We start from the raw sequence: 14,701 nt of genomic DNA, 5'->3' as shown, positions 1-14,701 counted from the left end.
TGCTCCACTGTGGGTCAACACAACTTTGTCATCATATTGATCTGAACACAACTGAAACATGGAGTCTGACCTCAGAGTCTGCAGTCTGCAGTCTGGACTCTCCAGAAAATCACACAGATGAAGAAATCCTGAATCCTGCAGGTTCTTGTTCCAGCTCAGGTCCAGTTCTGTCAGATTGGATGGGTTTTTCTTCAGAGCTGAGACCAGAGCGTCACAGCTGATCTTTGACAAACTGCAGTCCTCCAACCTGAATTCAGACAGAAAAGTGTGTTCAGGAGCAGTGATGCAGCTGGAGGTCCAGGAACTTGGTAAATTCAGTCAGGTGGGACCCGCCCTGATGACAGACTGACAGATGACATTTTCACTGTTTTGACCCAAAACATGATGGCAATAGATTAGAAATGACTTTAAAATGAAGCTAAAATAGACAAGGAATTGAAATATAATTTATCATCATGAATTATTAAGTACTAAATACTTTTTTAAAATGCATGGCAGAAATGCAGATTGAACTGACAGTTGTAAAATAAATTTTCATTTGAATTACAGAACCAGAAAAACATGACTATTTAAAACCCAATAGATTTTGCTTCGATTTAAAGCTTTGATTTCAAAAATTTCAGATTAAATTGCATTTATTCATCCTGAATCCTAAATTGTAAAATGCATTTTCAAATGACATCATCATTTTGCAAAGTCAAAATTCATTGAGAATTTAAGATCACTTTGAGTTATGGGTAAAAAAAGAAAAACCCAGCAGATATTATTTACAGAGGATGAAGATTCAAGAAAACAAAGTTTTTGATTCATGAAAAGCTAAATTAGGAACATTAGCACAGCGAACGCTTTTCTGTGTTAAAGAGAAATACACAATGCTATGATACCAATGATATTAATAGAGCTTACGATGTTATGATAACGAGCTGTTCATGCGTGGTCAGGATAAACTAGTGATATATGTATATCACAACATGAACCAAATGACTATTTGACAAATTTAAAGCTTGGTCAATATACATATATATATATATATATATATATATATATATATATATATATATATATATATATATATATATATAGGTTGTTTAGATTTAAACATTAATTTCCTATCATACTTTAAACATAATAGATCCACTGAAGGACCATGATGCAACAGCTTTTTTCAAATAATTAAAGAAAGGCATTTATAGTACATACTAAACTGAAAATTAATACAAAAGATTTCAACTTTCAAAAGAGAAAATAAATAAAATAGAAAACTAAACTGATCAGTTCCATTTAAAAACGAAATATTAAATCTACAAATAAATTCTAATGTTTTCAAGTTTTACAGAACAAACATATTTTGTCAACATCCTGTGAATAAACTAGGAACTAAAAGCAAATTCTCAGAATTTCTTCTGATAGTTTAGACTGTTGCTGCTGTGCACGTCTGACCTTTGTTGTTTTTAAATCATCGTTTATTTCAGTCTGACATTGAACATGCTTGGTTGCTCTGTTTCAGGTAATAACAAACGTTGGTGGTGTTTCCAGTTTTAGAAAGAACATGCCTTCTGCACAATTTGCAGTGCACATAAGTCTGTTTTTTGTCAGATTTTAAATAACTAAAAAACCTCCACAGGGGCCGAAATTTAATTTTTCAGTCAATAACATACTTTATTAAACAAATTTAATTCTGTTATTATTTAGAAAGTGCCAGGTTTTTTTTTTTATTAATGTCTTACAAAATAGTCGTTGTTGTAGTATTTATCTGCCATGTCTATAAGTCTGGTCGGTAAAAGTTCTGACTGGAACCTGTTAAAAACCAAAGCATGTTCTGCTGTTTCTTCAGCCAAAACTGTTGGGAGTGTCTCGCATGCGCTTGCTTATGTCACGTGCAGACACTGGAGGAAGAGCAGACAAAAGAAAATCACCAAATGGAGGAACAGTGACTATAATTGTTTTTTTTTTTATGTTTACTTGCCATGTGGCGACTAACCCTCTAACTTTTACTAGTCATAGAAGAGAAAATGCTCTAACTGGCTAGTCTTAATTTCAGATCCTTCAAAATAAAAGTCTATTGCGATAGACTCATTCTTCTATTAAAAAAAAGTTTTATCGCAATATATATCATTCTTGTTTTATAACCGAGCCCTAGGTGTTAGTTTATAAATCACTGTCACCAACATTAAGGATCCCCTTCACTGGTTAACAGTAGAAGGGTTGTTGCCTTAGAGCTCCCTCTAGGGGATACTAGGGTCTAAAGCACTGACACCAACATAAGAAGCAATGTTTTTTTGATCATATTTTTTTGTGTTTGGCGTGTTTTCTTTTGTTGTGTTCTTAACCTCTGCTGTTCTGAGCAGAAAAGGAAAGAGCACCAGGTTTGTCATGGATAAATGATACAGTTGGATGGCTAGTGGGTCTATAAAACTAGTTTCTTTAAATATAAATGGCATACCTAATCCAATAAAGAGATCAGCGGAGCAACATTTTTGAAAAATACATGGTCTTAGATGCATTCTGGTACATTCTGGCAGCTAGTTACTCACACTTCTTAATCAAGAAACTAAGACTAATTGGAGCATCATGATTTGTCATTCAACCCCTATTTTGACTTACCATTAAGGACTTGCTGGTCCTAAAAAAGAATTTGGATAATTGCTAAAAGTAACACAATCCTACAATCTAAGCTTTTTCTAAAAGCTGCCAAACATACAACTGCTAAAATAAAGTAACATCAAAGCCCCAAATGGCAAAACGAACACCAGTAACTATGATATTCTATGAAAGTACCTCAGTTATTTGAACAATTTTATGCTTTAGAAAGACTGTTTTCTCAAACTATGATTATATCAAAATATGGGATCTGCTTTAAACTATCTTTCTATAACATAATACATCAATTCTTTAACACCAATACTTAGTAATCTGGGAAATATCAAAACAAACATACAAAAAAAAATAAAACATTGTAAACATTCTTTTTTAATGGAGTGTTGGTCCAAACCACCAAATACTTATAATTACAATTAATGTCAATAATGTTTTTGACCAAAACCGAACTAAATTAGGAAATACAAATAAATTAGATAGAGAAATGTATTCAAATGTTTCAGTTTTGATCAGTGTAGTCGGTTATTCTGCAGTCAGATCAAGAAAATCTACAAGGGGGGGGGGGGGGGGGGGTTCTCCTGGTCAATGGGGCACTGATCAAAGAAATACTACAAACGGTACATACATACCATTCACAGACTTGACATAAATGGCAATTTCAAACAATGTATAAGCATGTTTTATACCATGGTCAGTTACAAAAGCAATACATATTAACAAGGTTTTAGTCCTTAATTCTTGTTTTTCTTTTTTAAATGTTACGTGATGCGGCGCGATACGCCGCATCACGTAACATATAGTCAGTCAACGTCGCGCAGCACCACCGCTGCAGTCAAGATTCGGCGATATCTATATGCTGATCGCCCCGATGGGTTGAATAAAGCATCAGTTCAGAGAGAAAGTTCATTTCTCATCCGAAAGCAACTAAAACGTCCCGTCATTGGTCAATTAGGCCAGGAAGACGAAGACAAGATAGCCGCACCCATAGAGAAAGCGATCCACGGAGAAATATAGAAAATAAAGCGAAAATTCGCCGATTTCAGACATTTTTTCATCCGGAAAACGATTTGTCCATAGAGATCAGGTCTTTATTTCCCGGAAGAAATGATCGGTTTGCTCAAAAAGCCGGATTTCCGGGAAATCCCGGAAGACCTTCATCACTGTGCCATGGAAACATCTTTGTTCTAAAGAAAATCTGAGCAACTGTTTCCTTCCACTGCAGACTCGTCAAACAATCAAAGATGTTTAAATTCTGGAAAATCCAGAAATCTTTGAATCCAAACCTTTCAACTTCAGTGAAGAACTACAAATGTAAAAATGAACCAACCAGCAGCTTCAATATTCTGACCTCAGAGTCTGCAGTCTGCAGTTTGGACTCTCCAGTCCAAAACACAGAACCTTTATTGATGAATCATTCAGGTTGTTGTTGCTCAGGTCCAGTTCTGTCAGGTGGGACGGGTTGGACTTCAGAGCTGAGACCACAATTTCATAGTGAGTCTCTGAAAGTCCACATCCTGAAAGTCTGTAAAGAGAAACAAAGACAGAAACAGGTGATCTTATGATGAATTCAAGCTGTGATGAAGTTCCAGTTGGTCATTTATCTCTTCATCAGAGCTTCATCTTCATCTTGAAACAGTCCTCCTCATCCGTCTCTCTCAGATCTTCATCTTTGTGGTACTTTCATCTGTAGCTGGAGAAGAAGGTGGAGCTCAATGGAGCTTCATGCAGCACTCAGTCTGTCAGTGATCTGAGGTCTGAACCTCAAAGTTCACAGTAGAATCACAAAGACTGGCAGCTGTCACTTGGACCATGATGATGACAATGATAGTTGAATGTTGACAGTTTTTAAATGTTGGTTTTGATCCAGTTTTCTGAGCGTTTTCTCTAGAAATCGCAGCTGTAGGTGGTTCCCTGGCTGCCATTGTTGAATAAATTCCTGCGGGCTCGCTTTTTTTCCATGGGGCTTGCTGACTTTGATGCAAGGATTTCTTTGTTTCCTTGAACGTTGAAACCTCTTTGGGTTCAGCCTGATCTTTCAGCACTCTAAGGAGTGGTCTGTGTCCCAGTCAATGCTGTGATAAGAGCGTACTTACAGAACGCAATTGATAGCTAAGCGTTGAATTAGCATAAGGTCCCACTAGTGCCAGTGTTTCGAGCGCAAATGGCATCAGGAGACCTTTTGCTGGGGCTTGGTCTGGAAGTATGAGATGGTGATCCACAGGTTGTAGAAAGCGCAAAGCTCGAGCAGGCGTTGGCTGTTCTCGTTCATTTGGCCGATGCCAAATTTTCCGAGGCACGAGGTCCATGAGTCGTTCTCTGCTCCTACTCTGACATTGAAGGCACCCAGATGGATAAGCTGTTTCTTGGCGGGGATGCTGTTGATGACAGATGACAGGTTGTCATAGAACTGGTCTTTAGTTTCAAATGTTGCGTTCAGAGTTTGGGCGTATATGCTGAGGAGGGTGATAGGGCCTGTGGTGGTGTTGAGACGAAGGGTGAGGAGTCGTTCTGAGCCATTTTTGCCAAGTTCTACCATATTCAGTAGGCTGTTTTTCACAGCAAAAGCCACGCCATGCTGTCTGGGCTTTTCTGGGGCCTTTTCTTGACATTAGAAGATGTAATATTTTTCTTTCAGAATGCCCTAGTCAGGCAGTCGTGTTTCCTGTAGGGCAGCAATGTCTACGTTCAGTCTCAGAAGTTCATTGTTGATGAATAGAATAGAATAGGTCTTTACTGACCTATGACTGCTGTCTTTCGTAGGTTGTCAATGTCCCGTACATCTTCAGAGAGGCCCGTCAACATTGTAAGGACATTCCAACATCCCAGTTTAAGAGGTGGTCTCTTTCTCAGTGTTTTATTGCCTGGTGCGATGGTTGCAGCCTGCCGTTCGGAGTGTTCCTAATCCCCATGCACCCAGTGAGGAAAGCAAACTGTAGCGAGGCAGTACCTGACTGTCTAGGGACTGCCCAGCTTGAGGCGGGCGGTAACTGCACAGTGAGACCCGAAGATCCCTCCCACTGTCGGGAACAACCCCTGGCGCCTTGCTCTAGGCCAATTCAGCTGTGGCGTAAAATCGGTAAACTGTTGCTCCCCATGTTGTTTCAGTGCTAGCGAGGCTGGAGTGTCCTCTCCAGGGTATTGCACAAGAGTGGTCGGATGCTAGCCAGGGCAATGTAATATGGAGGACAGTCTATTGCCCACCTAGAAGGTACCCCTCTCCACGTCGTCAATAGATCCAAAGGAACAGCAAGGCTGCTACAGTTTGGCATCGGCGACGCCGCAGGACTTGCCAGAGCGACACTGCAAGCAGCGTCAAACTGCCTTAGGGACTCTGACTCCAGATTTTTCCTCAAGGTTTACTCTTGAAGCCTTTTCCAGGGAAGAATATAGCCGCGAGGCAGCAGAGGTTAAAAATCAGGGTTTTCCTTCCCCTAGATGAACTGCCTTCTTAGGCTGACGGGTATCATCTCACCAAAGCAACTGGTTATAAGGCACCAGTGACCCACCTGCGCCTCTTCTCCTGTCAGTGAAAACAGTTCTGCCAGGTTTAGATGCTAAACCACACACGAAGGCCAGGAGCTGGACTTGGTTGTCAGAGGTTATTGGAGACGCACGCTGTATAGAGGTACTTTATAGACAAAGAGAACTTATCCCCACTACCACCTCCTGGCTATGACAACATTGGAACCAATACCATAATATTTTTCTTTTTCTTCATTATAATCTCAATAGAAATGCATTCAAACACAATGCTCACAACGACTGATACCACCACTACCACTGAAACCACCTTATAATTCAAATTTGTGTCCACATTTAGAACAACACCACCTCCATTTTTCAATTCTCTACTTTCATAAATGACCTCACAACCTTCTATGTCAAAGTCCACTCCCCTGTCATTGTTAAACCACGATTCTGAGAATGTAATTAAACTGAAGCTTTGAGAAAACTGTTTCTAGAAGCCCTTGATTTTATGGAAATTTGTATACAAACTTCTACTAATAAAATTAATCATGGAGAACCTGTTATCATTCATATTTGCCATATTAAATTGATCCTCTGTTTAGTACTGGCATTTGTGGATATCATTATAGAAAAAAAATCATTTCAGGATCAATATCAGCATCTTTCAGATCTTCATAATTGTTATGAGAAGCTGAAGGTTCTAGTTTATTATACTGTGCAATCTGGTCTAACAGACAGCTGCATTCATCTTGTCAAATGGAAAAATTGGATAACATCAAAGTAAAGTCAATATCTCACTTATAGATGTATAGTTCAAGGTTTAGGTGTGCTGGTATGAGGGTGGATTATCAACTTGTCATGCCTTAGGTAAGCAATATCCCCTCTCTTCCTTGCTGTTTTTAGTTATTGCATCAGCTCTTTCCATTTTCGTCTTGCTGATTGTAGTCTTCATTTATATACATCTTTGTACCTTTAAGGGACTTGGTATGTTGCGAGATTGAGTCTGTTTTTATATCTGAGAAACCTCACTACGATGGATCTTGTTCTCTCTCCTCCAAGTTTTCCAGATCCATGTGCTCTTTCAATTTCTATATTCTGCTGCAAGTGGATTTTTTTCCCATCTTTTACAAGATTATTTCGTCTGGATTAACCCTCCAAGTAGTTCATCTTGTCAGTGACAGCTAGCTAATCTGTCATTTGCTGAGTCCAATATCACTTTGACGAAACCTTTGAAGCTATCTTGTTGTTGATGTAACAATGCAGTGAATTGTTGTTTTTGTTGGTGTAGCAACTCATTTACTTGAGCCACGGGCACATACTCTTCCTCCATCTTCGCTCCCGCCTTTGACCCTTGGGGTGGCATTGTGTGCGTATCTGTGATGCTAGGCTTCAATGGATTTCATTGGAACAACTAAGATCCTTCTTTGCACTTTAGCTAAAAAGATAATATCTGTGTGAAAGAAATGATTTTCTTTCATGTTTTTTATTTCTAATCCTTTTCAAATCATCCTGTCTTTGTAAATCAATCTGAACACTGATCTGCTTTATCATCACAATCACTTCTGGACTCACCTGAACTTTCTGCAGTTCCTCACAGCTGGGATCAGTCTCCGTTTACCCTCTTCTGATGTTTTGTACTGGTCCAGGTCCAGCTCATCCCGAACCTCCTCTGACATCTGCAGAGTGTAGGCCAGAGCTGAGCAGTGGATCTCTGAGAGTTTCTTCTCTGATTTATTCTCTGACTTCAGGAACTCTTGGATCTCCTGATGAACTGAAAGGTCCTTCATCTCCATCAGACAGTGATAGATGTTGATGCTTCTGTCAGGAGAGACTCCTTCACTGTTGATCTCCTTCAGATTGTTGATGGCTCTCTGGATGGTTTCTGGATTCTTCTCTGTCTGACCCAGCAGGCCTCCTAAGAGTCTCTGGTTGGACTCCACAGAGAGACCATGAAGGAAACGAACCAGCAGATCCAGGTGTCCAGTTTGATTCTGTTGGGATTTCTTCATGACTCTACTCAGAAACTCATCCAGGGATTTGTTCTCCATGTTCTTCTTCAGGAAGTCCTCAATGACCTTTACCTTCCTGTTGGAGTAACAGTGGTACATGTAGACTGCAGCCAGAAACTCCTGAACGCTCAGATGAACAAAGCTGTAGACCGGTTTCTGGAAGATCTCACACTCTCTTCTGAAGATCTCAGTACAAACTCCAGAGTACACTGAGGCCTCTGTGACATCCAGACCACACTGCTGCAGGTCTTCTTGGTAGAACATGATGTTTCCTTTCTCCAGATGTTCAAATGCCAGCCTCCCCAGCTTCAGAAGAACTTCCCTGTCAGTCTCTGTCAGCTCTTGTGGACTTGTCTGATGTTCCTGCTGGTACTTGTTCTTCTTCCTCTTTGTCTGGACCATCAGGAAGTGGGAGTACATGTCAGTCAGGGTTGTGGGCAGCTCTCCTCTCTGCTCTGTGGTCAGCAGGTTCTCCAGAACCACAGCAGTGATCCAGCAGAAGACTGGAACTTCACACATGATGTAGAGGGACATGGAGCCCTTGATGTGGGAGATGATTCTGCTGGACAGCTCTTCATCTGGGAACCTCCTCCTGAAGTACTCCTCCTTCTGATCATCATTGAAGCCTCGTACTTCTGTCAGTCTGTCCACACATGAAGGAGGGATCTGATTGGCTGCTGCAGGTCTGGAAGTGATCCAGACCAGAGCTGAGGGCAGCAGACGTCCCTGGATGAGGTTAGTGAGCAGCACGTTGACTGAGGACTTGTGTGTGACATCAGACACCACCGGACTGTTGTTGAAGTCCAGAGAAAGTCTGCTTTCATCCAGACCATCAAAGATGAACAGAAGTTTGCAGACAGACAGCTGTTCTGCTGGGATCTTCTGGAGTGTTGGATGGAACAGCTGGATCAGAGTGAGAAGACTGTGCTGCTCATCTCTGATCAAGTTCATCTCCCTGAAGGACAGAGGAACCACAGCACCGATGTCTTGGTTCTCCAAGCCCTCGGCCCAGTCCAGAGTGAACTTCTGCACTGAGAAGCTTTTTCCAGCTCCAGCAACTCCGCTGGTCAGAACCACTCTGATGGATCTGTGTTGGTCAGGGAGGACTTTGAAGATGTCTGGGTTCTTGATTGCAGTGTCATGGAGCTGGTTGGTCTTGGTGGTGGTCTCCAGCTGCATCACCTCATGTTGGGTGTGACCCTCTGGTCTCAGTCCCTCTGTGATGTAGAGCTCAGTGTAGACCCTGTTGAGGAGCGTTTCTCTTCCTGCTTCTTCAGTTCCTTCAGCCACATGTTCACTTCTGCTCCTCAGACTGATCTGATGTTCTCCAAACATCTCCTGCAGACCAACATCTGCTGAAAGAGCAGAGAAGAAAGCTCCTTCATGAGTGTTCCAACACAATCCCAGCAAATGTTTCCAGAAGAATCCATCAGCAGATGATCAGGCTCTGACTCACCAGTTCTGGGTCTTTCTGCAGACTGGGGTCTGCTCCTCATCTCTCTGTGGATGTTAAGGAGAAACATATTTGAAAAGCTCTCATTTGGATCCAAACAGAAATGCTGTCAGATTTGCTTTAAGATTCTCTTTCAAACGTGTTTAATGAATCCAAACCTGCTCCATTGACTTTAGTGAAATGTCATATTTTAGAGGTTGCAAAAAACAGCTAGTGTGATTAAAAAAAAAAAGATCAATGACGAGAACATTTTGGTAATGCTTGAAGACAGCTGGATGGCTCAATTTGTAAAGTGCAAGACTGGCACATGGGAAATCAGGGTTTGATTCCAGGGGGACATAATGAGCTTCATTCAGTGCACTACTTCCCAACCATGTAGGCAAGTCTGGATCTCCCTGTGTCGGTCCCCCGTCCAGATAAAATACAGGGTTGTGTCAGGAAGTATCCAGCGTTAAAAAATATAGCTTAAAAATACATTACTTAAATAAGATGAATATTCTTTTTTTTTATTATAAAAGAAAAACAACTATTATTTTTTTAGACATGTCTGTTTTATTATTACTATTTTCTGTGTGGGTTTTCAATGTTTCTTTGGTAAAAAAAAAAAAAAAAAAAGCTGCACATTTATGACTTTCCTGTTCAAATACATTTGAAAGCAGCAGGTGAGGCTCCAGCAGCCCATGCCTCTCTTGCACCTAGTCTGCACCGCAGACACTGACTGGAACTGCAGCTCACATACAGCGGGGAAAATAAATACACGAGATGAGGCCCGCAGTACATATGCCTCAAGGTAGAGGGCGCTGTTGATCCCAGAGAATGTGTCACTAAAGAATAATAGAATTTGTGGTAGCAAGTCAAGTGCAGCCATCCAGTTTTTAAATTTTGTTTATCATCATTTTCTAAATGGAGGACTACGTGTCTGGACTCAAGAATCTGTTCAGACACGTCTCTGGCAGTGATCTCCATGGAGACAGAGAAACTTTTAAAATTGAAGAAATAAAATGAAAACCTCTACAAACAGGTGATCCATGTGTTTCTTCAGAAGGAGCAGTGCACGGACTTCATTTATGAGTGAAAGTAAGTCAATAATAACAATGTTGTTTTTTTTTTTACTATGTTGCAGTTTGTAAACGGAAGAAAAATGTTGATATTTTGATCAACAAATTTCAACTGTTCCTAATCAAATGGTCAATAAGCTTCTCTGTAGGGCTCAGTTTGTAAATCTGAATGATGACGTCAGTGCCTCACCAGCCGTGAACCTTACTGCACATCACTGAGTCAAAGCTGATTTGCTGTAGCAGCCACTGAGGGGATTTGCTAAAAGATGAACAACAATGAGAAGAACATAGTGACCTTTTGAAGACATCTCTGTTTCCAAACTGTTTTCATTGAACAACTGCAGATGTTCTTAATTTCCTGTTGCACTGACAGAACTTTTTCTGCTGCCCTCTGAGAAACATTTGCATCAACTGGAGTTTGGTCTCCAAACTGAGTCGATTTTTGCCCCTAGCAGTTGGTCATGTTTTCCAGGAGTGTTTTTCTAACTGTTTCAATAAACTCACACTTAGCTGCATTTACATAGATGCAAGTAATCGGATTAACGCCTGATCAAAACAAAATAGACAGGAAGATAGGGTGAGAAGCTTGGTCACCCGAGGGGAGCTCGGGGTAGAACCACTTCTCCTCCACATCAAAAGGAGCCAGTTGAGGTGGCTCGGGCATCTAGTCCGGATGCCTCCTGGACGCCTCCCTGGGGAGGTGTTCCGGGCATGTCCCACTGGGCGGAGGCCCCGGGGAAGACCCAGGACACGCTGGAGAGACTATGTCTCTCGGCTGGCCTGGGAACCCCTCGGGGTCCCCCCAGAGGATCTCCGAGCAGTCCCAAGTGTAAGGTGTAAAGACACTTGCATTGGTGTAACAGGACTTGCTTTACACAAGTGCAAACAACAATGTCAAGTAAAAAAAAAAGGCTGATGTTAGTTGCACATATTTTAAGTGCGTCCAAGACTAACCTTTCCGTGCGGCCAAGGAAAGAGTTGCCGCACATATTTAGAAAATGATGTGCAAATAGTCACTTTAAAAAATGTATATAACAATAATAATAAAAGCGGCAGCCATGTTTGTTTATGATAAAACTTCACTACTTCTTCTTTTGCCGTTTGCTGTATTTTAGATAGTTCTGCACATGTAAAAATGATTTATTCCAATTAAACATGTGATGAATGTAAAAGTTTCTTATAATTGGATAACATTTTTTAGGGCCCATGTATACAGTTATCTTTGATCAGATTAAGACATTTTGCACATGTAGATGCAGCTACTGTTGAGTGGAACGTCTGATTCAAAGGATAGTTCTATTGTGTGATCCAGACTGTGTTCAATGTGAGCAAATGTGTTTCCAGGTTAAACCAGAGCAGATCTAATCCATCTGAAGGTCTAAATCAGGGGTCGGGAACCTTTTTGGCCAAGAGAGCCATAAATGCCACATATTTTGAAATGTAATTTCGAAAGAGCCATACAATAATGTAGCGTCCCTTCCCCACACTGAGGCACGGAGACTTAACCTCTTTTAAAGTTCTTTATTCCGATTACTGCAGACCGCAACAAACGCCGTTCAATTAATTCAGCAACTCCTGAATCTCTCCCGCCGACACGAGAGAGAGCGCTTCTCCCAACTTTATATTCCCCTGCTCCCGCTGCAGCCCTCCCATTTCCCTTATTCGGCCCATAGCTGAACCCCATTGGTCCAAACTACCTAACAACAGGCTGAGCGACAGAACTGAGGGCCAATCAGATCTCTGCTTGACGCGTTCAATGAACTCCAGAACTTTTAACGCGGCCCAACAGCCATCCAACTCAGTCCGCGACAATTTGTTTAAAACTAAATATACAAATGAATGTGTGCATTTGATTTAATTTCAACATTTTTAAAGTACAATAAGTCTGTGGATTATTTTTAATAACATTGTTATTCTGTTGCTAATAAATGATGAGTATTTCTCGTGGTAGTTTTGCTGATGGTCTAGTCTGGTTGATCCGTGGTGAGTTTCTGCTTCGTTCAGGCGTTGAGACTTTAAACGTGATCGTAGGTCTGAATGTTCTGTAGATGTGACAAAGACTGCTCACATGCAGACCTGGAGTCAAACACACACTCACACGCCACAGTGAGTGACGGGCAGCGGGTTTTACGTTTTTACAATCCCTGCGCGATTCACCTGCTGCCGGTCCCCACAACACCTCAGCCCCACCCCTCTGCTTTCTCCCTCACACATCCCGTCCCAGCATCTGTGCGCTCTTTCTCAGAGACGGGAGCGCGTAGTTTTAGGCACGTCAATTCACAGGTTTCCAGCTGGTACAAACTCTGTGAAATAATAGATAATAGTAACTGATAGCGCTGGCGCAGATTTCTCTCTCTAAGCACTGCTACTACTGCGCGCCTCTGGCATCGCATCGCGCCCGAGAAGGACTGGTCTAATGAAAAAAAAAAAACTATAATTAAAGATTTGTCTGCGAGCCACATGTGACCATCAAAAGAGCCATATATGGCTCGCGAGCCATAGGTTCCCGACCCCTGGTCTAAATGATGCGTTAGCTGTGTTTGGAGCTCATGTCTGGACTGAGGTCAGAGAAAAGTTCAGCTGTTTGCTTCATCCTGACAGACTGAGCTTTGTGTCCCCAAGACGTTCCTGGATGGATCAGCTGATGTTCTTGATGAGAACATTGTTGTTCCTGCTGAGAGCTGAACTCTGCTTTGTTCACTAGAAACTGCTTCTTACTGTGAGTCTGAAGGTCCTGGTTCAGTTCTGAAGTCTGGAGGATCATCTTTGGACCGGTCACTCTTCATGGATCCACAGCTGCAGGCTGCAGACTGGACTCTCTGTGTGACCTGTTGACCTCTGCAAACACCAAACCATCAGAGTGTTGGAGGATCTGCTTCTTCATGAACAGCTGATGGACTTTGACATGAACACAGACTGAGCTGTTTAGTCTGGAATAACATGACATGTTTGGATCAACAGTTTACAGATCTCATCACACACATGATGCTCCAAGTGAGTCTGATCAGAGAGATCCAGAACTGAACCAGACCTCAAGTCCTTCATCTGAAAACTGTTGATCATCTGAACTAGAATCCAGCCTCCAAAAACTCTGACAAACACTCACTGTTTCAGTCCTGAATGGATGTCCTTGAAGTCAGGATTCGAATCCTTTGATCTGTCACTCCTGTTGGACCTCCAGCTGGATCCAGATCCAGGTCCAGGTTGGTTCCTGTGAAGAATGAAGGTTGCTGGTGTGAGTCCTGAGCTCTGACATGGAGAAGATCATGGACAGTTGGAGATGTTCATCTCACCTCTGAGTTTTGCTCTGGTTGTCATGGTTACCATCTCTGCTTTTAGAGGGAGGGGCTCCCTCCTGTGGTTCCTCCCACTGATCCATGCTGCTGGATTCACTGGATCCACATCAGCTCACACACACCTTCAAACTTCACCTGCAGAGGAAACATGTCTTCTTAAGCTCTGATAGACATCCTGAATGTTACTAGATGAGGTTCTGAGCTCTGTATCCTGGTTATAGATGTGTTGGATCTTTAAAAACACATTAGGATCCTGAAAGAACATCCACAGATCAAACTGAATCAGAGTTTCTGGAAGAAGTCGCCATGTTGTCAGTGACCTCTGATGTGTTTGTCTGCTGCTCTTTTCCTCACAGATCAGAGACAACAGCTTGAGCTTCATCATGAGATCAGTACACAACTTTTTCACAAAGACTCACTGTGAAAGAAGAAGAAAACGGAGGAAACTCCACCGTCTGTGTCTGCTGGACAAACTCTGCTGTCTGAGTTTGAGAGCAGCCCTCTTCCCTCTGTGTGGTGTGTGTATGTGTGTGTGTGTGTTTGCATGTACATGTGTGTCTATTTCCTCCTCTCTGCCTTTACCAGAAATCACGTGACTGCAGCTGCAGCAGTCAACAATCTGCTGGGTCCTAAAGCAAATCACATTGAGTTTCAGCTTTGTGGCGACTGGACTAAACTTTAAACTAAATATTATTTATTAAAGCTTTAGAATTAGATTCCTTAATTACTTAACTACTTAAAAGACATTACCAAGTATTAGCCTGCTTATAAAGACATTTATTAGCATTTGTAAATGTCTTAAAAATGACCTACGACCTT

The 14,701-nt window shown here is 41.6% G+C and overlaps 1 protein-coding gene across 6 annotated transcripts in view; it reads right to left on the bottom strand.

Moving 5' to 3' along the window:
• The window catches only part of LOC105355350 (NACHT, LRR and PYD domains-containing protein 12-like), a 249,628-nt gene extending 235,197 nt beyond the window's left edge, over positions 1-14,431 (bottom strand). For 3 of the 6 annotated variants that reach the window (XM_078933985.1, XM_078933988.1, XM_078933991.1), the window contains exons 1-4: positions 14,302-14,431; positions 13,880-14,017; positions 13,693-13,797; positions 13,305-13,424 (exon numbers count right to left, since the gene is read on the bottom strand). In XM_078933985.1, coding sequence (XP_078790111.1) covers positions 13,305-13,424; positions 13,693-13,797; positions 13,880-13,965 — 311 coding nt within the window. In that variant the 5' untranslated portion in view covers positions 13,966-14,017; positions 14,302-14,431. Of the gene's footprint in view, positions 1-70; positions 248-3,946; positions 4,121-7,638; positions 9,431-9,531; positions 9,576-13,304; positions 13,425-13,692; positions 13,798-13,879; positions 14,018-14,301 lie in introns of all 6 variants that reach the window. The other 3 variants (XM_023962183.2, XM_011482176.4, XM_078933992.1) reach the window with 3 other exon arrangements.
• Positions 14,432-14,701: the final 270 nt, after the last annotated feature.

Source organism: Oryzias latipes, chromosome 2 (genome assembly GCF_053564925.1).
Source record: "Oryzias latipes strain Hd-rR chromosome 2, Olatipes_Hd-rR_3.1".
Taxonomy (NCBI): Eukaryota; Metazoa; Chordata; class Actinopteri; order Beloniformes; family Adrianichthyidae; genus Oryzias; species Oryzias latipes.
The sequence above is the reverse complement of the archived record's forward strand: the minus strand, read 5'-3'. Positions and strand labels throughout refer to the sequence as shown.